The 23865-nt window shown below is 32.7% G+C and overlaps 3 protein-coding genes and 1 non-coding gene across 6 annotated transcripts in view; 2 read left to right on the forward strand and 2 right to left on the reverse strand.

Moving 5' to 3' along the window:
• Window positions 1-4186: 4186 nt before the first annotated feature.
• On the reverse strand, window positions 4187-8046 carry LOC102597987 (putative membrane peptidase YdiL). 3 transcript variants are annotated; one of them, XM_015313467.1, is made up of 4 exons: window positions 7801-8046; window positions 5404-5562; window positions 4857-5075; window positions 4187-4543 (listed from the first exon to the last, which is right to left on the reverse strand). In XM_015313467.1, the coding sequence occupies exons 1-4, from the start codon at window positions 7945-7947 to the stop codon at window positions 4202-4204; spliced, it is 867 nt and encodes a 288-aa protein (XP_015168953.1). In that variant the 5' UTR covers window positions 7948-8046; the 3' UTR covers window positions 4187-4201. The 3 variants fall into 3 exon arrangements, with proteins under 3 accessions (XP_015168953.1, XP_006357490.1, XP_015168954.1); XM_006357428.2 differs by having other exon boundaries at window positions 5404-5540; window positions 7801-7924; XM_015313468.1 differs by having other exon boundaries at window positions 5404-5524; window positions 7801-7888.
• A 763-nt stretch (window positions 8047-8809) lies between these two features.
• On the reverse strand, window positions 8810-8882 carry TRNAV-UAC (transfer RNA valine (anticodon UAC)). The gene has a single exon. It is a non-coding gene; the product is annotated as a tRNA-Val (tRNA).
• A 2525-nt stretch (window positions 8883-11407) lies between these two features.
• Window positions 11408-15235, forward strand: LOC102598654 (tetraspanin-19). Its single transcript, XM_006357430.2, has 6 exons — window positions 11408-11887; window positions 12752-12851; window positions 13781-13861; window positions 13959-14063; window positions 14644-14841; window positions 14943-15235. The coding sequence occupies exons 1-6, from the start codon at window positions 11715-11717 to the stop codon at window positions 14952-14954; spliced, it is 669 nt and encodes a 222-aa protein (XP_006357492.1). The 5' UTR covers window positions 11408-11714; the 3' UTR covers window positions 14955-15235.
• A 6969-nt stretch (window positions 15236-22204) lies between these two features.
• The window catches only part of LOC102598311 (expansin-B3), a 4642-nt gene continuing 2981 nt past the window's right edge, over window positions 22205-23865 (forward strand). Inside the window, exons 1-2 of the mRNA XM_006357429.2 lie at window positions 22205-22670; window positions 22883-23189. Coding sequence (XP_006357491.1) covers window positions 22496-22670; window positions 22883-23189 — 482 coding nt within the window. The 5' untranslated portion in view covers window positions 22205-22495. The remainder of the gene's footprint in view (window positions 22671-22882; window positions 23190-23865) is intronic.

Genomic DNA, 23865 nt, shown 5'->3' on the forward strand with positions numbered 1-23865 from the left:
CACATTAAATATTGGACGAAAGAGTGTTGAACAAAAATATAATCAATTTCTCAATAATTTTTGTTTGATACATTTTTACAACTTTCTTTCAAATCTCTGCATTTTAATGAATATTTTGTGTTTTTTTAACTCTTTCTTATTGGAATCACATATGGTTAGGGATGGCAATGAGGGCTGGGCGGGGTGGGGCGGGGCAGGGCAAAACAGAAACTGGGCGGGGTAGGGTAGGGCGGGGCAAAATATTTTTTCATTAAATCTAGACGGGGCAGGGCAGGTTGTGGGTTTTTGTTTTCTTTTAAACAAAAAACAATAGGCTAATCACACAAGCGCACAAATCTTTTTTACATTCTAATTGATTCTGGTGGATCTGTTTAACTGATTTATTTGGCTTTTTATCTTTCTAAATCTGGGTAAATTTTGATTTTAACTCTTAATTTTTTTTGATAAACTTGTTGAGCAATGAGCTTGGATACATCTGGTTATTAATTTTCAGTTCTAACTTTTGAGTTGCATTCTTCTTCCACGTAATTATTCTAGTTATTTTTCCAAATTTTGTTTCAGTTCTTTAAGGCATTGATGCAGTGATAATGATGACATTGACATGTTTCATTTAATTTAAATTAGTAAATATTATATTTCACTTAAGTAATGTGAGGTAAAATAGGGTAGCGCCGGCTAAATGGGAGTAGGGCTTAATCTGTGAGGTTAAATAGGATAGCGCCGGCTAAATGGGAGTAGGGCTTGATCTAAATAGGGCAGTGACTTAAACAGGGCAGAATAGGGTAGGGCAAAATTTTAATAGGGGAACTCTTTAACCCGCCCCAACCCACCCTAACCCCATTGTCATCCCTACATATGATATACATTCACAACATATTATGATGTGAGTGGATAAATAAGAATAACCTTTCACATATCACAGAATATAATTTGGCAATTGTCAATTTTTCTTGGTGTTACATATTTGGTTAAAACTTTTTACTTTCGGAATTTTTTAAACTTTTGATACGTTATTTTTTAATTGTACTACTTTTAAAATATAATGACTCTGTTTCATATAATAATAATTTTATTTATAATAGTAACAACTACTTCAAGTTAAGAGATTATGACCATTACTTTCACTACATTATCTTGGATAATGTTATAAACATTTAATATATTAATATGTAGATTTGGATAGTTTAGATCAAAGTCTTGAAATATTTCAGTCGGGAGATAAGTAATAAATAAATAAATTGAAAACGTCCTTAAACTCAACACAAATAATTAGTTTTATCCTTTGAAGTATCGACCTTAAAAAACACCCCCTTTAAGCCCTAAACAAGTATTGGATAATGTTGCAAAAATTTTATATATTAATGGGTAGACTTGGCCATTATTTTTTTCCCTTTCTTTTCCATATTTTTCTTTTAATCCTTTTCCTCTCTCATAAATTACACTTACAAAAAGTAAACTCGTTGTTGGTGTGGGCATTTTTATAATAAAAATGTTGCATATTTTAGCATTTTCACCAACAATCGTACATAAAGCAAACACAAATTCAAATCTGAATTTAGATTTAAGTCCCTCTTTTACCAAAAACTTAAATTGTTATGTCTAGGTTCTTTTTTTATTTTTTATTTTATATTCCGAGCTCAATTTCAGTTTAAACAATTTATAGAACCAAAGACTCGAGTATTTGGTAAGATAGAGAAGAAAACCCCAAGAACTAAATCAATAGTTCTTAAAAACACTCTCACAAAGGGTGTTATTGTCAAAAATAAGTTTTATATTAGTGCGAATAGTATGAACCTTAATAACATCAATGTGATTCTTTATCTAGAAGTGATGATGATAGAATTTTCACCGTGCATATGAAATAACTTATCGCATTACTCAAACAACAAATATGAGATAAATAATTTTAAAATGACATAGTACCCCCAAGCAAACATAAGAGAAGATACGACTCATTAGACCACAGTAATAGATAAATTAATATGAAGGTAGCACTTCCAATAGCATAAATTCAAAACAATTACAAACCCTACCAAAAAAAAAATACAAAAGAGAAATGTTTACAATTCAACACCCAAATTAGATACAAATCTCAAATATAGTAACCAACTCTATCCCAAACCCAAATTCCAAAACCCCTCAAAATCACAAAATGATAAGAAAAGACAAAGAATAATTCTTTTTCATCTAATTTTTTAAAAAAAAAAAAATCAACTCCTCATGTGTCTGACCTTGTGCCAACCCTTCTTGCAAGATTCTCCAACAACTTTCACACCCTTTTTGAAAAGGGTCTTCAGCTCTTTTGCTCTTTCTTTAACTTGTTTCTCAAATCCACCCATTTTTTCACTATCAAAGTTTTTTTAAAAGAGAGAATGAAAAAAAAAAATAAGATTTCAAGAATATATGTAACCTTGTATTGATCTCAAAGAAAAATGTGAAAGATAACGTTTATATAAAAGATAAAAGAATTTTAGGCTTAGTGGAATCCAACGCATCAAATAGATATACACGTTGTGCTGTTCCAGAGGGACCTGAATCCTTCTTATTAGTGGCGATGTTCATCTTTATTTGTTCACTATATTAAAAATAGTTATTTAATAATATTCATATAATTTAGAAAATCACGAGATAATTTATCATTTTAGATCTATAAATATATTTTCTAAAGCCTTAAATTTAATATATTTAATAAATAACATAGTAATATTAATTTATTATTTTTTGAGATGTGTATCAAATCAATAATGAACAGCTAGACATAAGGAGTAGTTAATAACTAACCGCTCTAATTATTAAATTGCACGTCTAAATACTTTAATTTATCTCCACAAATACTATTTTTATGATATATTTGTATAAATATCGAATCCAAATAAATATTTAACGACAACAACTTGTCAATGTTGTTACTTGGCATATATATTTAAATTTAAATACGTTTAGCGGAAACTGTGGTCATTGAGCGCTGTGTGGACCTCTTAGGGACCACCTATGAATAAAATTTGAACAAAAAGTCTTTCAGACAAACAAATCTTTTTCATGGCCGCATAAACCAACGACTAGCAAGACATGCTGTTTACACTTGAACCAGATAAACATGAATGTCTGTCAATTTCTATACAGCTTGCACATATTTATGAGAAAATGAGATTTTTGGTTATTTTATAAATTAAATGGAAAAAAATTGAAATATTTTAGGTATAGAAATAAAAATCTTTCAGGTTTAACTTAGCTCTTTTATAAAAAGGTCATAGATATTATTTTTTTGGAAAAAATAAAATTATAAGTAACTTATAGTTGGGTGATGTCAATCAATATCTTGTTTATGGCAAGGCCCATAAAAAGGATAGGTGGTCAGGATCGAAGTCATGATTGAACATGGCGCGTAGCAGATCCAAAATTGTTATTAAGGGGTGTTAATAGTTGTAGTAAAAAATATAATTATGAGGCTACTATGACTAGAACCCACGACTTCAAGAAATTTTCACAACACCTTAACTATTAGACTAAACATTTAACTTGTGTCAAAAAATGTCAATGCTTACATACAATGTAATTTTTCGACGAAGAAGTGTTAATCGATAAAATTGTGAATTTGATTTTGAAGAGTGCATATGAGGTAGGTGTTGGGAGGGAGATTCTTGGGTAATAGCAACATCAGCCTATGCCCTTTGGCAAGGCTCATGAGGGGGCTAGATTGTCTGGATTATCGGATTCATGATCAAACATGACATTTGCATAATGAACTTAATTAAGAAATAAAACCACATCTTCATTGTCAATTATATTGTTTGATGTAATGATAACCGTTTGATCCTAACGCATACAAAATTCTATACATCTTAAAGTTGGTCTTTTTTTTCTTTAAAAAGTAATGTTTCTTGAAGCAACGGGTGGGAAGTGGGCCTTCTGCTTCTAGTATATTCCATTGACAGCTTCAACGCATTAAAAGCGTAGACAAATTTCTTAAAAGGATTTTAAACTTTAAAGAGTAATTGATTCCTTTTGAATCTAATCTCACCTGGCAAATGCTCAATAACAACTATACTTCCCTTTAACATAATCATATTATTTCCATGTTCTCCCACATAATAATAATTAGGTGTGAGTTCATACGCGTATCCAAAATTTAATTTTGAGAGAATGAATGCACTATTATGGAAAAATAACAGTTCAAGAAGAGATATTCATCATCAACAATTCATGATGTATATGTTATTAGTAAGGTTAAAGCATTGTATAATGAATGAATTACAATACAAGACTTTAAGTTTCCACTCCAGCAATAAGAGCACGCAAGGATTAAACCTATGATGAATAATTGTATGAAATTTTCAGCAGAGAAGTGAGCTGCACTAAAAACTACTGAACTAACAATCACTGCTTCCTGCCATTTCATTGTGGAGGAAAGCGCGGTTAAGAAGACACCTCTGTAGACGATTTCTTCTAGCAACGGGGTGATGACACAGTAGACCAGGATGCATGATGTTATCGATATTGGACCACTTGAAAGAATTTCCTTCAAGATTGGATTGTTAACTTCCTGCAAAGTTCATGAAATATTATTCACTTTCTCACACCATATAGCGAGACAGTATGATGAAGATAAACGAGAAAATGCATCTGTAAATGCACATTTACTTTATCTCCCACGATACTTCTGGATTGAACAAGCTTAAAATGCAAATAACTCGATCAATTACATACACATTCAAAATCAACTAACTTGTCTAGTGCTTTAGTTTCGCATACTTATAAGCTAAAACAGTAAAACATATGTTTCAGCTACAAATGCACTAAACGTTTCAACAATCAACTTGATATTGCAACTGAAAAAGGAATTGAAAACAACTTACCTTAGTACCAACCAAAGTGTCAGCGATAATTGATGTTACGAAAACTAAAACAACCAAGAACACAAAGCCAAGAGCTGACGCAAGTAACCAGTTCCTTTCTCTGGTTGGTTGCTTCTCTTGAAAGAAATCACGAAGCTTGTATTGGGGATTCCCGGTACATCTTAAAAGAAGCAGAACCACAATAAGCTCTAACATCTGAAGTACAACTAAGGATAATGCCTGTGGTGGAAAACAAGCAACGGTACCATCAAATTGATTAAAATCACAAGTTAATGGACTATTTTCTAGTTGAGAAAAGTTCAAACGTTTCAAACGATATATTTCCCTTTTGAGTTCCACCAATCTGGTTTAATGGTCTAATTTTTAAGAGTAAGAACTTCTGTGCTCAACAAGGAAATGAAAGATGCCTGATTTTTTACTTTGAGCCAGTCCCAAGAAGCAACAGAGAACACGAGAAATATCTCTTGAACTTAATCACAATTCATCAAACCAGCTCACAGCAATAGAATAATAACAGTTTATAGTGTTACATAGAAATCTTACTCACCTCGGTCTGTGGATCTAGAGCTGAACAATGCAGTATGCTGGTAACGGCAGACAAGCCACCAAAACTTAAAGGAACATGCACACTGAACAGGTAGAAAGCCATGCTGCTCCACAAACTTCCCCTATCACAAGGAGTATCTGATTTAAGGACCGAGAATCCCTATTAAGTTGAAAAATGTTCACTTATATTTCTGAATGAAAATATTGCACAAATTTTGGAATAGAAAACTGAGTACAACCTCGCTTTATCACCAACCATTTCGTGACTATCCATTTCCATGTTGATTAATCAGTGGAACTAGTTTGATCTTATAAATACAAGTAACTATTTTCAAGAAAGTTCGACTGGGTTTTGAACCACGTTACCCCACACATTGGTGCTTCCTTTCTCAACTTATTAATACGCGACAGAATCTATTAATACACTGAATAACTGAAAAGCTCAGAACATCCTATGTCCACATCATGGAGTATTGAGGACCCATCTATCTGCTTAACATATTTCCTGCAGGTTAAGTCTCTCGACCAATTGATATGGATGGTTCCTGGATTATTTTGCTCATGCCTCGATTAACCACCTGGCAGACTCTCCAGCCCACAAGCATAGGGTTTCCAGGGTGATCCCGTCCACCAAAGAGAGAAGATGGATTGATATCAAGTGTTGTAACTAGGATTAACACCTGAGACCTCTTTTCTGCCGTGCCTCAAACACTAGTGACTAGCCCATTCCTTTTGGGATCATATTTAGTTCAAACATGATTTTCTCATGGCTTTTAAGACTTTAGCTACCTGCTTGGGTTTATTGTCCTTTTGGAGTTTTGATCTATTCAAAATCTGTGTGCATCAAATAATTTGCCATGATGAATCAATGATAACTCCATATCATCTGTTATGCAAATTTTCTTTCTGCTTCCAGAGTTCCAATTTCCACGACGGTATTTACTTCAAACTACCTATTGTTTGGACAAAAAATCACAGCAATGTGATCCATTGTCTGCCCTCACTTATTTTATTTGTTCCTGTGTAGCATCAGAGAAAATCCTAAATCTTTGCTTCAATTTATGAAATGAGGGGGCTCAAAGTACACCTGGAACATCCTGGATGCAGTTTCTTCTTAAATTGGGCTGGCCGAGGCACCTCATCTTCTCATATCATTGCTGCTCATTCCCTTTAGGCCGAAATGTTTGGTACAAATTCTCCATAGAAAGTTAGAACCCCCCAAGTAGCCCGCTTTTATGTAGGAATAGAGTCTGGTCCAGCCCTTTACTCAACAATGACTAACAATAACATGTCAAATTGTTCAAGTTTTGGGAAGCTACATTATTAAACTTGTCATTAAAGGTAGAATGGTCTTAAAACAAGTTCCATAGCAGCTATGCAGCTGCAGAGCTCCAAACTAACTAGTAACTACCTTTTTCATCTCCCCGTATGTACTCCCTCCCCCTCCATTTCTGAGGCAGATTTAGCTGTTTTCGGTGGATTCAACTGAACCTATTGCTTTCAGCTTATACCACATAAACACGTGCAAAAAGAACGTATATTTTATTTTTTTTAAAATAACTTTGACTTTGAATCCTGGATTCGCCTCTACTCCACTTGTTTTCACTACTATTTCATCTAAGCTACTAGATTTCAAATTCAACACCCTAACATCAATAAAAAATTCGAGAAATTGCCTTTCGACTTTTTCATTATTTATTGGGCTTTACCTTGTCTTTGATACATGATACATCAAGAATAAAAAATGACCCAAAATATTACACAGAAATCTTAATTTATTAACTACTCCCTACATCTAGTTTTACCTAGCCCTTTGGACCAACATTTTAAAACGTATATTTTCATCATATTGGCATCGATCATCTAATTTTTTTTTTACTTTTAAAATAGGGAAAAAGGTCTGAAACATATTCGAACTTTGACTGAAATTGTTGTAACGATACCAAACTTTGGAAAGGACATTTTACCCTGCATTATTTAATAGTATATTTTAAAGGTATTTATGTGCCACTGGACATCATAAATATTGCATAATTATAAATAGTGACGTGTCCACGTGGGCACATATATACCTTTAAAATATACTATTAAATAGTGCAGGGTAAAAGGTCACCCATAAAGTTTGGTATCGTAACAACAATTTCGATCAAAGTTAGAGTATTTTTCAAACATTTTCCCTTTAAAATATTGAGCTGGATTAATCCAATTTAGCTTTAAAATTAGTCAAATTAACGAAAAATGTGCAGATTATTATAGTGAAAGACAGAAACCCATACTAGATAAATGTTCTCTGCTTATACCAATCTTTCATTTCTATCAATTTTCTTTTGCAATATTTATAATTATATTAACAATGCCAAAATACGGGGGAAAAGGGGAGTGGTGAAAGAGAAAGTACCTGGGGGACCTTGTTTTTTATGCAATTGCATTTGGGATAAGCGGTTGATCGGAAGAACTTGGAAGGGTACGAATGATTGTGAAAATCTTGAGTAAATTTCAGAGATGAAAAACAAATTGCAGGTCCACGGACAAGTAACCCGTTCATATTTCTCTAATTCGACTTCCGGCAACACTTTGAGCTCAGTGTGAGGGTAGAGATTTGCGGTGTCTGGATTAGGCCGAAGAATGGGTGTCCTTCTCGGGTTATTGCATACTTAGATATTTGAACAAAAGTATTCAATAACCCAATAATATATATCTTAAGTGCTAAAAACAAGTAAGGTAAAATTAGAATTGAGCAACGACATATTTACCTGTTCAATTTTATATAAATTTAAATGTATATTTATGTATACTTAAAATGAGAAGGCCTAGATATCATATGAAATCAAGTTTAATTTTATATAAATTTAAATGTCTATTTATGCACACTTAAAATGAGGAGCCATAGATATCATATGAAATCAAGTTAAATTACATGTTTTTATGTATTATGCCAAATGAGAAACATAGGCTTTTCCTTGCCTTGCAACACTTTGAAGAAGCAACAAGGATTGTGGCAGAGTGATAATTATTTTTTCATCCTTAATTAAAGTCTCGGGTTTGAGTCTTCTTAGATACGGAATCACCTTTGTTAAGGAGGAAAAAAACACTTTGAAGGTCCAATAGAAAAGTGTTAACTTGTTATTATCGAGTTAGGCATGATGAGTTGAAATTGCAATAAAACCTTCAATAGAAAAGTGTTAACTTGAGTTAGGCATGATGAGTTGAAATTGCAATAAAACCTTCAATAGAAAAGTGTTAACTTGAGTTAGGCATGATGAGTTGAAATTGCAATAAAACCTTCAATAGAAAAGTGTTAACTTGAGTTAGGCATGATGAGTTGAAATTGCAATAAAACCTTCAATAGAAAAGTGTTAACTTGAGTTAGGCATGATGAGTTGAAATTGCAATAAAAAAAAACATAATGTTGCTGCCCAGGATCGAACTGGGGACCTTTAGTGTGTAAGACTAACGTGATAACCACTACACCACAGCAACTTCTTGTTACATGCAATCATTTTATAAGTTTAGAATGTAAGTTCAAGAAAAAAAGTGCAGAAGAATGATTCTTGATGGAATTTTATGAACCAAAGAGAAACTTCATCATTAACAAACTCTGACTATTCCATTACGTTGTTTTCCTGCTCTTCCTAAAAAAAATATTTTGGATTTTTAATTTGCTAGCGAGACTTAATTGTAAGTTTTATAAAGTGATTCTTAGATTAATTATGTTGTATGAGGCAAAGTGTTAGCAAGTCAAGAACTCGCACGTTTAATTAGAAGATGAAAGTAACGGAAATGAGGATGCTTAGATGTATGTATAGGGAGAAAATGATCAAAATAGTCCTCTATGTATATGGGTTGAATTATCTTGGTCCTTTATATAATTCATCTCATCTAAATAGTCCTTAATGTATACTAAAAAGTATCATTTTGATCCCAGCCTTAAAAACTAACAGAAAAAGTAAAAAAAATGTTAAACTTAACTGTGGGTCCCACACTTGGTGAACCCTTCTTCCTCCATCATCTTTCTCCACCATTTCTTCTCCTTCTTCTTCTTTTTGTGGCCATTTCTTTTACAATTTCCACTGCCAAAAATCTTCTCATACTTACAAAAGTTTCTTTAAACTTTAATTGAACATTTGTAAGATTTTTATTTTCTATCTCTGTGTTCAATTTTTACCCTTTTATTTTAAAAATAGAATGAAAAAACAATGCTTGAAAAACTTACTAATTTTGAAAAAGTAAGTTTTAGGGGTAAGGACTAAAATGATCATGATTTTGTATACATTAAAGACTATTTAGATAAGATGATATATATAGAGGACCAAAATAATTCAACCCTTATACATTAAGGATCATTTTCTCTATGTATAGGCATAACAAGAAAGATAAGATTAGAAACAAAGATATATATATATATCAAGGTGGAGTAGCCTACGACCAATCACCTATGTGGTGGACAAGATGCGGGAAGTGAGATTGAGATAATTTGGGCACGTAAAGAGGAGATGCGAGAGTCCGTTGGTAGTGTTAAGTCTAAGAAGAGGTAGAGGTAGAGATAGATCGAGAAAAAAAATGAGAGATATGATTAGCTAAGATATGGTTTATCTTTAGCTCACCAAGGACATGACTTTATATACTAAAGAATTAGGGTAGAAAGTAAATTAGTAGGTAACCAAATGGTTTCTCCTTTCTTCACGGGAAAACATGTTTTTAGTTTAGAGCACCTTCTATATCCCTCTTCTCCGTATGAATATCATTATTAGAAGAGAGAAGTATCGAAAACACTTTTAAACTTGACGCAAATTATTAGTTTCATCCTTGATCTATTGACAGACTTAAAAACATTCATTTACTTGACATACTCAAGCTAAATACACCCTATCTTGCAACATTAGTGAAATACACCCCTAAATTCTCATCAAGTTTAGGGATGTTTTCAACACTTCTCTCGATTTTTATTAAGAACTTCATGCTCCTGCAAGAGTTTGAGACCACTTGTTATGTCATGTGACATATCATGAGTGTATCGGGGGTATATCTAAGTTTAGTTAGTTAAATAAAGGTGTTTTCAAGGTTATCAATAGTTCGAGGATAATGAAACTAATAATTTACGTCAAATTTAGTGGTGTTTTTGATACTTCTCTCGTTAGTATTTCATTATTATCTTATCTTTCAATTTATTACTATTATTGTTCTTTTACTTTGACTATTGTTTAGTACTATTTTTGGTTGCCAATAATTTTGTTTTCTTTAGCATTTTAATCATAATTTGTACTCTCTTTTTTTCTCAAATATGTGTTGGAAATACCTTTCTTGATCCTAGGATAAGTCGCAAACAATCTTTCTATTTTATAGAGATAGATAAAAGATCAATATACACCCCACGCTCCCCAAAAATTATTTATAAAATGTATTTGAATTTTTTTTATATATTTTAAATACGTTTTATATTGTACAAATTATCTATTAAAAAAATTCTCAAAAAAAGGTTATTTAGAAAAGGGAAAAAGGACAAATATATCCCAAAATTATCGTAAATGGTATGTAGATACCCTTCGTCATACTTTTGGGACATTGGTGCCCCTACCGTCCAAAAACTAGAGCATATATGCCCTTCACTTTAACGGAAGACTAAATAGGGACACGTGACACAATTTTATCCGTCGATCCAATATTTAATAAATGACGGATATGTGAATAAGATTATGACATGTGTATGTCCGTTAATATAAAGGGTATATATGCTATAGTTTTTAGACGGCAAATGCACCAATGTCCCAAAAATATGACGAAGGATATCTGCGTATCATTTACGATAATTTGAGGGTATATTTGTCATTTTTCCCTTTAAAAAACATTACTACAATTAAGATCTCATCACCTTTCCTAATCAATGATCGATACAACTTTGAAATGAAAGGATCCATTTCATACAATTATTCAACCATATATTTTAAATATATCAAAAGACTGACCACACCATTAAAAAATAATTTATAAATTAATTTACTCAATCATACAATTAGCTAATTGAAATTGAATAATATAAGGATTTTCCATTTTTTCTTCTCCGAACGCCAACTGTCCCAGCTTTTTGCGTGAAAGACGGTAATGACGTCAGCTCAATCGGTAATCGGCGACTAATTCAATCACTGAATTCTTTCAAATTTCTCCGACTCCGTCATCGTCTCCGATTCCAACAACCCTATTCCCCTGAAGAACAAAACAATTAGCATCAATTAAGGGTTAGGGTTTTCAGGAATTATATTCAGTTGAATTGTTAATTTCCGATCGTTTTTTCGTTGAAAAAGGGGGAAAGCAAATATGACGAGGATGGCGAGGAGTTGTATGCAGTCATTGTTGAAAGTGGTGAATTCGGTTATTGGAATGGTAGGAATCGCGATGATTTTGTATGCTCTTTGGATGTTTAGGGTTTGGCATAAGCAGATGGGTCCGTATCCTCCTCCTTTCTTTGGACCTGATGCCCCTGCACCATGGTAAAATGTTGTTTCACTTTCTTACAGTATGTGCGTGAGCTTTATGAAAGTTAGTCACTTTACGTGATAGTGGGGCAATCTTTGTTGCTCTTTTTTGCTTTAACAAAAGCTAGGACTTTTTAAAAAAAAATTGGGTATTGGAGTTCTTTTTGCTGCCTTACTTTGCTCTAGCTTTTGATTTGTGTGTTTTCTGCTTATTGGATGCCGTGGGATACAAAGGAGTGGGGATGTTAATTTGCTTTTGCTTTATTGAAGTTCATTTCCGGGAGTCATGTTCAATTAACTATACCCCAGCTATGTGAATCCTCTGTATCCCATTACTCATAGGATCCATTACAGGAAGACTTTACTGAGTGGACTTTGGGTCACACACCTCGCGCAACGGCACAAGCTCCACTATTATACTAAGAGCTTGCATCGTCCCACTAGTATAGGTACTGATAATAGGCCACGCCATTGGTTATACTTGGACTATATTTACAATGATCTAGGACCAACTGTGATTTGAATCATTTTATTACCTTAAAATGAATAGATATGAGGATATTGGTATCATGCATCATGAATGGAATGCTTGATGGAAGCACTTATGATAAGAAATTGACTGCCTATGGAAGTAGATGTAGAAACCACCCAGACCTTTTCTTTTTCTTTGTTCTCTTTTTAGTTTTGTTCAGTAAAAAATCGATGGTGTTTCTTTATTTGATAGTAGAATTTCACACACTCATACAAATGTGTTGAGAATGATAATTGTCAAGATTTGGATATTCCCATGTTTCATAAGCTGTCAGATGTTTGCTCTATTTTTTTGAAATTTGGATATTCGTATTGTAAATTTAGTGACACAACTTTTGTCTAATGTAGGTTCATTTACGCAACACTTGGTCTTGGAATAACTTTGTCCATAGTCACTTGCTCGGGTCACATTGCTGCAGAGACTGCTAATGGCTGTTGCTTATATATTGTATCCTTTCATTATTTTACTTTTAATTGATTTATGTTGAATGGTCTTCGTCTTTTAAGCTGCCTTTAGTTTGTTGTTTTCTTCGTAGAGGGGTTGCGGGTGTCAGGGTGGAGATGAGTCTGTTTTGAGAAAGTTGCCTGGACAAGCTTCATCCTACTCTGTAGTAATCAGCTAGTAGTTCAGCAGACTAATGGATGCTTTTTACCGTCTTCACCTTCTAGGAGGAAATTGTGTTGATTCTATATCTAGCTTGGACTGCAGAATCTTCTTGCTCTACTAATGAGAATAAACAATACTCTTGTTTACTACTTCTGTCAATGCTACTTGCATGTGACTTAAGTTCTGTTTATTGATATATTTTTCAATAAAAGAACAATTAATAATTATCAATTTCTTTGTGATTACCATTTCTATTTCGTTTTGTGGGTTGATATAATCTCTACACCTGTGATTGAGGAGGACCGGACAGGACAAAGGAGAGGGACTCTTTTGCAATTGACCATGTGCTAGAAGTTAGAATTAATCGTCATTTTTCATGGGTGCTATGCTCTTTTACCCAAGCATGCTTTCTTCTTCACTTTCTAGATTTGATGCTTAAGTGTCTTTGTTCCCGCTACCTTTTCAGCATATATCTTTATTTGATATTAGTCCTTTTGCTCTGCGGAAGTTTGAGAACTTGGACTAGCTTCTAAGACTTGATATGGGAGGTTGGAATGATTTCTAATTTGAAACTATTAGGATTAAGATGATTGCCCTTATTCAACTTGGCAGTGCTAAATCAGAACTGGTCTTTTTTCTTTAAGACTCTTCAGTTAAGTTGCTTAATATGTACATCTCCGGGTTTTGTGTATGGCTATGTAATTTAAAATCCTGCATCATTGAGTGACTATTCCATTAACACAGTGATGTTTCTCCTTAAGTGGTATTAGTACATGGTTTTTGTGTTCCTACTTCTCATGATAGAAGCAGCTGTGACGGTAGATGTATTCCTTAACAGAAACTGGCAAGAGGTACTGCAATTAAACACGCACCACATATTTTGATCTTAGATATAGAGCTTTTAGTAAACTTTTGGATATTGATTAGTATTTGATTTGACCTGATCAGGACTTTCCCAAGGACACGACAGGGAATTTCGATGAGCTCAAACACTTTGTGAAAGATAACTTTGATATCTGTAAATGGATTGGCTTGTCAGTAGTGACTGTGCAGGTCTGTCTCCTTCCACACTCATATACTACAATACTATGATAAATTGTTTTCCTTTTTGTTGTGTGGCTATATGATTACTCAAATTAAATCCTTTATATGATTTATCATTAGCACACATCGCTGTCTGAAATGAGTGAGATAAACCAGTTCCAAGTGATTATTACAATTAACGAGCTGTTCTTTTAAACCATTCCTGCATCTCTCCAGTTTTCTGCCTTCTATACTGTAACTTAGATTTGGCTGTTGATGAGAAAGAAGGTTAGTTGATGTTTTTCAGCCATTCCCATGTATTTGTCTGATAATAATATTGCGGATTCATGTGGCTGGAATTTGTTACTAGACCAGAATGTGTATCTGTTGGATTTTCTTTGTAATAGGCCCTAGTGCTTTAGCATACTTTTCCGCTCCTTCTAATATCTGATGAAATTTTCTTTGTTTTGGGTGCCATATAAGCTTAATTTGCTCATCTCATTCGTTCAGGTGGTTGTAAAATCTCACATCGGGGGTTGAAGTCCTTTCAGCCTTCCCCCCTCATATTCTTGCTTATTTGACCATTTGCCTGTATCTTTCCATTGTGCAGGGGCTAACTATATTATTGGCAATGATCCTCAAAGCTCTAGGACCACATCAGGAAAGGTGTTATTATGAGAGCGATGATGATTATATGCCCGACAGAGTCCCACTATTGAAGAGTTATGTTCCTTCATCTTCTTATGTTGTCGGCGACCCTATGTATGGACCTAAGAATGATGCTTGGAATATCAGAATTAACAGCAAGGTAGGCATTCTCTGCAGATTCATAGGAAAGAAGTCAATTATATGCTCTGTTCGAAAGATATTTGGGTTGATTTTACTGGTTTGTATTTAATAAATATGCAGGTAGGCAGATGAGCTCCAAGTTCAGTTCGGTCAATCAGCAAGAACCAAATTTGCGATACAATCGTTTGCATTGTGCAAAATGTGGGTAAAGTTGAAGGTGGAATTCACATGCTTTCGACCTTTGGTAGAATTCGTATAAACATATGCAGTGCTTGTATATTCCCGATTCCATACTCTTACACTTGCTGGATAATGTGAAAATTTAGCTCTCAAGAGTCGAAAAATTCCTACTTCGATCGCCTTATGTTTATATTATATATAATATAATAGTAGAATCATGAAGTTTACCAGTACAAAAAAGAAGAAGAAATCTCATCGTTGAATTCTTTTGCAGTATTTACTTATTTGTTTGTCCCTATTGTTGACTAACAATCAATCATGCTTGTTATTATAAGTAAAAGTGGAGATCATTTAGATCTTCTCAAGTACGTCATATCGTTGGTGTTTCCTTTTTTGTTATGATTGTAAGGGGTCGTTTGGTAGTGTATTAGGAAAAATAACGCATGCATTAGCATTGTGTATTACTAGTACCTTGTTTGGTACTCTTTCCAACCTATGTATAACTAATGCTTGCATTAGTTATACACTCTATTGTGTATTAAGGTGTGTATTGCTAATACCATGGATTTCTAGGTATTAGCAATGCAATGGTTTTAATGCATGCATTAGATTAACTAATGACAAAACTACCCTCTAATAATAATAATAATAATAATAAGATTATCTTCATCGAACTTCAGTGCAGAGGTAAAATTTTAGCTAACCTTTTAGTTTGTTGATTTTATTACCTTGTAGACATGGCAAGGACATAGCTGCTCTGTCTTCTCACCCCCACACTCCCAAATAAATCTCTCAAATTTGTTTTTTTAAGGGTGGGTGTGGGGTGGGGAAGAGAAAATAGAAATATCATTGGACGTGCTTAGTTATTCTGTCGTATTCATTGTCTCTTTGTGTTCTCTCAATTGTATCACTTGAATATGTTGTCTTTATTAGGAAAGAAAGATGGTAATTCTAACCTCATTCCCACGCTTGTTTGAAGATCAAAAGCTTGGCCTATTTTGTACACTTAGGGGTCGTTTGGTAGAGTGTATTAGGAAAAATAACGCATGCATTAGCATTGTGTATTACTAGTACCTTGTTTGGTACTCTTTCCAACCTATGTATAACTAATGCTTGCATTAGTTATACACTCTATTGTGTATTAAGGTGTGTATTGCTAATACCATGGATTTCTAGGTATTAGCAATGCAATGGTTTTAATGCATGCATTAGATTAACTAATGACAAAACTACCCTCTAAGCCTAATAATAATAATGTGGGGGTATTTTTGTAAACAAATATTTTTTAATAGTCTTTATACAAGGCTTGCTATTTCCAATACATCAAATCAAACAATGTATAAGAAATAATGCAAGCATAACTAATGCAAGCATAACTAATGCTTGCATTACTAATACATCATATTCAGCATTATTCTTATACACTCTACCAAACGACCCCTAAGTGTATTAAAGATACATTTGACTCAAATGCTGTCTGTTATCACACTTCAACAACAAATGGGTGCATGTGTACTTGGTAACTTTGAAAAAAATTATGTATATATATTTACTTTGAGGGAGGGATATATATTTAATTGTGCACCCTTACAAACAAAAGCATACCTTGGGGCGTTGAGCCTACAATCAGCATATATATTCATCACACCCTTGACCACGAAGCTATCACAATCAACTGTTACAATAAACCTAAAATCTAAGTAATAGGACTCATACTCAACTTATATATTTTCGCTATTGCTTGCACCACTATGATCAGTTGGACCCAACATTATCTCTCAAGTAAAAAAATTCTCTAAATTAGTTTTGTGATCACACTTCTTCAATTTGTGGACTAATGTCACCTTATGATTTGAGTGACAATTTCCAATATATATATTTTTAATTTAAAAGCCACTCACTATATATCTAACTCCTAATAATACTACGAAGAACAGTAGTGATGCCTGCTGAATGGAAATCAAATATCTATCACTTAATAATTAATTATATATTCTCCATAATGGTGCTTTTTCACTTTAACTAACTCAAAATTATTAGTTTAGCAGACATTATGACCAAAAAAATCTTTAAATTACTTTTAATTGATTTGTCAACTTAGCTGCCTGTTTAATTGTGGTTTGTCCAGTTTTAGTTTAACAATTAATCTGTAAATAACTTTATTCAAAAGATTCTAACTTCAATCTTTTGCAAAAGTGGAAACTGTACGTAATTAGCGCAATACAATTAATTAGATAAATTATGTCATCTTTAGCTTTACGACTTAATTAATTAATATGATTTATTTTTTTAGCTTTATCAGTACGTACTAGTGCTCTCTACCAATGTGATTAGATTTATTCATGGAAAAAAAGAAGAGAGAGAAATGTGAGACAGGGCTTTTAAAAGTTGCAATGTTTAGAAGAGTGAAACTTATATTAAAAAGTAAAAAAAGTCCATGACAAAATTAGAAATTTCGTTAAAAATGTTCGAGTGATAAACCACACAAATAAAACGTTACATAATAAAGCCAAAATGATCGGCCATGGCACATGTGACTTCGAAGATACTGAATTTTTCTGTTAATTTCTAATCTCTTTATTTTTTTTTAGATTTGGGGATTGGATACTCTATAACAACCTCTAAGTTTGTAATAATAATATATAATCTCATTTGTTGTTTTCATAAAATACATGATTTTTTAAAAAGAAAGTTTATCATAAACAGTACTATTATTTGTTTATATTCCTCATTTTATAAGATAATATGATTGTTATGTTTGGCCCTTCACATATTATATCTTAAATCGTTTGAACTTTAGAGTAATTAAGAAGCTGGTCGGGATTAGTAAAATGTCTCGTTTTACTCTCTACGTTGTTTTATACAAAACACTATTAACTTATGTATTTTTATCTAAATAAAAGAAATTAAGTGAGTGGTCAATTCTCTAAGTTGCTTTATACAAAACACTATTAGCCTATGTATTTTTACCTAAATAAAAGAAATTAAGTGAGTGGTCATCAATCCTCTACGTTGTTTTATACAAAACACTATTACTCAATGTATTCTTACCTAAAATAAAGAAATTAAGTAAGTGATCAATTATTTGGATAGACAAGAAAGTAACGCGAAACATATCACGAAGAAATTACATGTTCAAATAAATTGGTTTTTAGTTTTTATTTTAAAAATACGCAGATCTTTTTTTGTCCTTAACAATCAAATTTATGCATAGCAACATAAATTCTATAAGAACGTGAAATATAACTTATAAAATATAAATTTATACCTCGCGAAAAAATTATTTACCTTAACGGACAAAATTACTATAGATCCCATATTATTGCCTCAATGACCCACAAATCACCAATGTGGCAATGACTCCAACTTTTAAGACTTTTTTTTCAAGATATTTAATTTCTTTCTTAGTAGTATTAACTTTTCTTGTTGAAGAAAGAAAAAATGTCCTATATTTTGCCAATAAATTTGCATTTGAACTTCCAACCACCATTCATGCCACAAATTATGCAGTGTGACATCTTTTTTATTTTATATATATAAAAAATAAACACTACTTTTTCTACTACTAAAAAATGCAAGGTGTGATAAAAAGGAAATAGAGTCATCTTTCCATTGTTTTTGAATATAAAAATGGTAATCATTATATCTCTTTCAATTTTTTAAACTTGGTAGGTTGTGGAAGTTATGAGCATTGTACTACACCTAGTTGTTAACTTATATAGAACAATAGTTTAACACTCTATCGGTTCTAAAATAGTTGTCACGTTTCATTTTTTGAGAGTTAGTTTAATCAATTTTCAAAGTTAAATTAAATTAGATGAATTAAATTTTAAAATAAAAAATTAGATATTCAAAAATTGTATGGAAAGTACTATAAACTGCAATTTTCTCATATCAATATGAGTTGTCAAGTGACGATTGACCGAGGGGACTTCCTTCATGTAGATGGGTACAAATAATCCAGTTAAAGACGAGTAGACATGACATTAGGCTAGTGTCAGTGGGGTATGTAAATAAAGACAAATCAAATGGTTCTGTATTGGTCAGTTTCGAACTGTCGAGTGACGATTGCTCCATCTCTTAAGAAAGGACGTGGAGGCCTGTCTTATAATAAAGGGTACCCTCTTCTCTGATGTGCGCTATATTATTATGTTGTTTGACTCTGAAAAGGAAATTGTGACAAGTATTTTAAAATACTGAGAGTAGTTTTTACACTTATAAGAGTTAATTACACGTCTTATATTGCAAGTTTAACATGACCGTTTTGGACATATATCATATATAATAAATTGCTCAATTATGAACCATTGCATGATATCTTAATCAATGATTTTCTAAGTCCACGCACATATATATAGGGAGACAAAATGATGTTAACAAAGCTATAATGAAAAGATAAATCTCAAAACAATATCCAGATCTTATAAACTAGGACATTATTCAGTCATGTTTTTATATAATTTGGAAATTAAGATGAAGAAATAATACTTAGAGAGTAATTCTTTTGTGTTTGTCATTCGATATCCAACGACATTGAAAAACTTTGAAGGAACAATTTCTAGAAAAGAAATTTCATTTTTACGGTTCAAACTCAAAATTTCTTTAATTAAGAAAGAAAGAATAAGAATAAGTTGTGAGCACTAATGTTTACAAATGAAATTTAGTCATCGGACTAACAGAAACAAAATTTATGGTGTAATATATATCTTGCAATTAAGGCGTAATTATTATTGCATTACATTTTGTTGGTTAAAAACTTCACTCTTGAGCTTTGATGCTTTCTTAAAATTTAGTGTGATGATCCACACAGAGGAGGGTCAAGTAGGATTGATAGACTTTTAGGTTGACAAACTGCTGAAAATGAGAAGCACATGCCATTTTCAGTAAATTTCTCATAGAAATGATCAGAAAGAAAAGTAAAGAGTTTTATAATACACAACACAACTTCACATGATACACACACTTTTAGAGTTTAATGTTGTGTAGCCTGAAACACAAATTCGTGCTAGCCTAAACCAAAGCAAACTATACGTGTCATTGACTCTGATATGAACAAATTAAATATGGTATCAGAGCATGTATCCCCTCTGTACAATAATAGGCAAATTTCAATGGGGACGTTGAATTCCTAAGGGGTGGGGGTCTGCTAGGCCTCTTGATGGAGGACGGATTGATGAGGGCGAGTAAAGTAGGAATGAAAAACTTTTGAAGATGACATGTACATGACACCTTAGGTGAATCTCACATCGAAATAAGAGTAAAAAATGAAAAGTGAAAAGTTTTATAAAACATAACTCAACTTAATATGATATACATGTTTTTAAGACTCGATAGTCGATATAACATAGTCCAAAAGATAAACATGTATAAACGTCGCCTAAAACAAGCAATATGTGTCATAGACTTGGATCTTGATCTAGTCCTTTCTGCATCATTTTTTTCTTATTAATAATAATTAAAAAAAATCCACCACATTTATTTTAATTAATTTAATAAAAAATATTAACTCAATGGTAAAATTCTAGTCAGCAAAAGCTGCCAAACTCCTTCACACCAAACTACAAGTCCACATATATATTTTGAGAACAAAGACCCAAATTTTCCCAAAACCCAATATAACAAACAATAGTAACGGCAGAATCATCTATTCTTTTTTTTCCTTTTTCGAAATGACCATTATGCCCTTGTGCACTGACAGTTGATTTCTAAAAAGACGAGAAGAAGCTTGCTGAATTAACGCCTTAACCGTCGGTGGGCCACTCTAAATAAAGTAGTGGCACTATCGTTAATAAAATAACAAGCGATGGGTCACATGGACATAAAGGGTGTGCTTGACTAGTTGGTGTAAAGAAATATATTTAGTATTGTCTCATTTTATATGAGACAGTTTGATTCGGCATGGAGTTTAAGAAAGAAATAAAGATTTTTAAAATTTATGGTCTAAAATGAATGATAGAAATTTGTGTGACCGTAAATAATTTCATTAAGGATAAAATATATATTTTATAGTTAAATTGTTACTTAATATAGAAATGTGTCATTCTTTTTTACACTGATTAAAAAGGAAAACAAGTCACATAGATTGGGATAGAGGGAGTAGTAAAGAATCAAGATTTCTTAAATTTGTCTATTTACTCTATTTAGATACACAAATTATTCTAATTGATATTGATGAGTAGAATTAAAATCATAAAATCTTAGGCATGTTTCAATTGATACTTATGTGTATGATTAAAGAAAAAATATATTTTATTTTTTTTGTATTTTTAATTGTCATGGTTTCCATTTTTAGAATCAAACTATAAAAACTTTGACTAACATTTTATGATATGTTTTTTCATCATAATGATATGCAAAAAATTGAGATTTATAGTGCTTTTCGTATATTTTTTGAATATCTAATTTTTTTTTGTTTAAAATTTCAAATTAATGTAATCTAATTTAACTTTAAAAATTAGTCAAATTGACTTTCGAAAAATGCAACATCACAATTAAAAATGGACAGAGATAGTATATGATTCATTTTTCAATATAATAAATTCTTGTGAACATGTAACTTTTCCAAAATAAGAGCAAAAATAATAGACACGGTATCAAATGTTTAGATGCTCAATTAGAAAGCATAATTTGGGTGTTTAAGTGAGATTTACTAATAAATTTAAAGAACTATCCATGTATTCAACTAATATGCATTATTCAATTTTACAATGTTCTTTTCTATAGAAATAAGTTACTATTTAAAAAGTAAGACAATGGTTTCTTATAATTGATATTCAATATTGATTTTCTTCCTTGCTCTCCCTTAGTAGCAGGAAAGGAGTCTATTTATCTGCTTAACTTTGATAGATTTTTCCTAACTTAATCCACAGAAATTTCACAAATCTCTTGGTGGATAAGCCTAACGACTCAACAACAGTACAAAATCAAGTTTCTTGATGGATTTGATCTAGTAATAATTAAGGAGGGCATACATACTAAAAAATTCAAAGAAGGAAGGTACATAAGAGTATTTGTATAACCTATTCACATTAGTGAAATGTTGGTATCTGCATTCAAATCCAACTAAATTTGATTACGCATAAAGAAATTTCACATTTGGTATAAAAAATACTTTCTTGAAAGGGTAATTCTGTATGACGTAAAACTCGAACGTGAAACCTTTAATAAATGATAAAAAAAGTACTTATGCTCCACCCTTTGCTTCCCACCAAACACACCCAAAAAGTTGCATTAACCTTTTCCCTCTTTATAAAATCCAACTCCCCCCAAAAGAACACTACACAACCTTACTCCAAAAGTGCTCACACTATACCCACAGCCAAAACAACACACTGTCGGCAGACACACCTCCCTCTTCCCCTGTTTCTTTGCTCTTTTTTTTTTCTTTTGTTTACACACAACACTCCCTCGGTTTCTCCGCTAGCCGGAAACTGAGGATTTATACTTCTTCTTGTTTTCATAATTATACTAGTGACCCACATTTTACTTACATTATGGAAACTCACTCCCAAAATTTCAGTTTCACTAAGTTTTACTCTGTAGTAGCTGTAGTTGTAATTTTTTGGCCGTTCATGGCTTCCGCCGGCCCCCTCCGTCGTGTTGTCGACACACATTGGTACCCTGCTACTGCCACGTGGTATGGTAGCCCCGAAGGCGACGGCAGTACTGGTACGTAACTTCCCAATTTTAACCAACATTGATAAATTTTAGGGTTAAATGGCTTGATTTGATGTAAATGGAATTTCATTGTAGTTTCGAACCCTCACCAATAAAATGTAGGTTTTGCGCTCTAGCAACTGAGCTATTAAAAATTGTAGGGTTTTTGTTTTGGATAAAGTAAAGCTGTTTTTGTTTTTTTAAATGGTGGAATTTATGTTCAGGTGGGGCATGTGGGTATGGGTCAATGGTGGATGTGAAACCGTTCAGGGCCAGAGTAGGAGCAGTGAGTCCGATTTTGTTCAAAAATGGTGAAGGATGTGGGGCCTGCTATAAAGTGAAGTGTTTGGACAGTTCCGTTTGTTCGAGAAGAGCAGCGACGGTGATTATTACCGATGAATGTCCCGGCGGGTACTGCTCCGGCGGAAGAGTTCACTTTGATCTTAGTGGCGCCGCCTTTGGCCATATGGCTGTTTCAGGTTACGGCGGAAGCCTCCGTGACCGGGGTGTAATCTCCATCCTCTACCGCCGGTGAGTCATTAAACTGAAGAAAAAAAATTGTCATTTTTTATTGTTGTTATAACGGGCTTGTTTTTTTTTTTTTTTTCTATTTTGTCCATTAGTGTTTAGTGGTTTGTGTTGTATTATTACTCGTGTCTCAAAATACTGGTCACATTTCACTTTATTTTTATCGAGTCTAAGTTAAATGAAGTTAATATTAAGATGAAGTGTTTTTTTTAAAAATTGGCTCTTGAAAAACAAATTGTGATAACTATTTTGGGATGGAGGAGTAAGCCATAAAGTGTTTGACATGGCAGTGTGCTACTCCCTCCGTCCCTATTTACTTGTCCATATTTCCTTTTTTAGTTGTCCCTATTTAGTTGTCCATTTTGACAAATCAAGAAAGGACAACAAATTTTTTCCTATTATACCCTTATTTACACTTTTTGAAAATTGTAAAAGTGTATGTTGTTTCCCTCCAATTTATTTCACTTGAATTCAAATAAGTGGTTGTAATTTTGAAGTGAAAAGTTGTCATAAGGGTAAAATTGTAACTTCACTGTGCTAATCATTGTTGCCTTAATCTGTGTGCCATTTCTAAAGTGGACAACTAAAAAGGGACGGAGGGAGTACTTGCTTTTTTTTATTTATTATGTAATAAGGCTAATCATATAATGATGAAAAAATGGAGGGAACATTGTTGCCT

Source organism: Solanum tuberosum, unplaced genomic scaffold, assembly GCF_000226075.1.
Source record: "Solanum tuberosum cultivar DM 1-3 516 R44 unplaced genomic scaffold, SolTub_3.0 scf00233, whole genome shotgun sequence".
NCBI classification, from domain to species: Eukaryota; Viridiplantae; Streptophyta; class Magnoliopsida; order Solanales; family Solanaceae; genus Solanum; species Solanum tuberosum.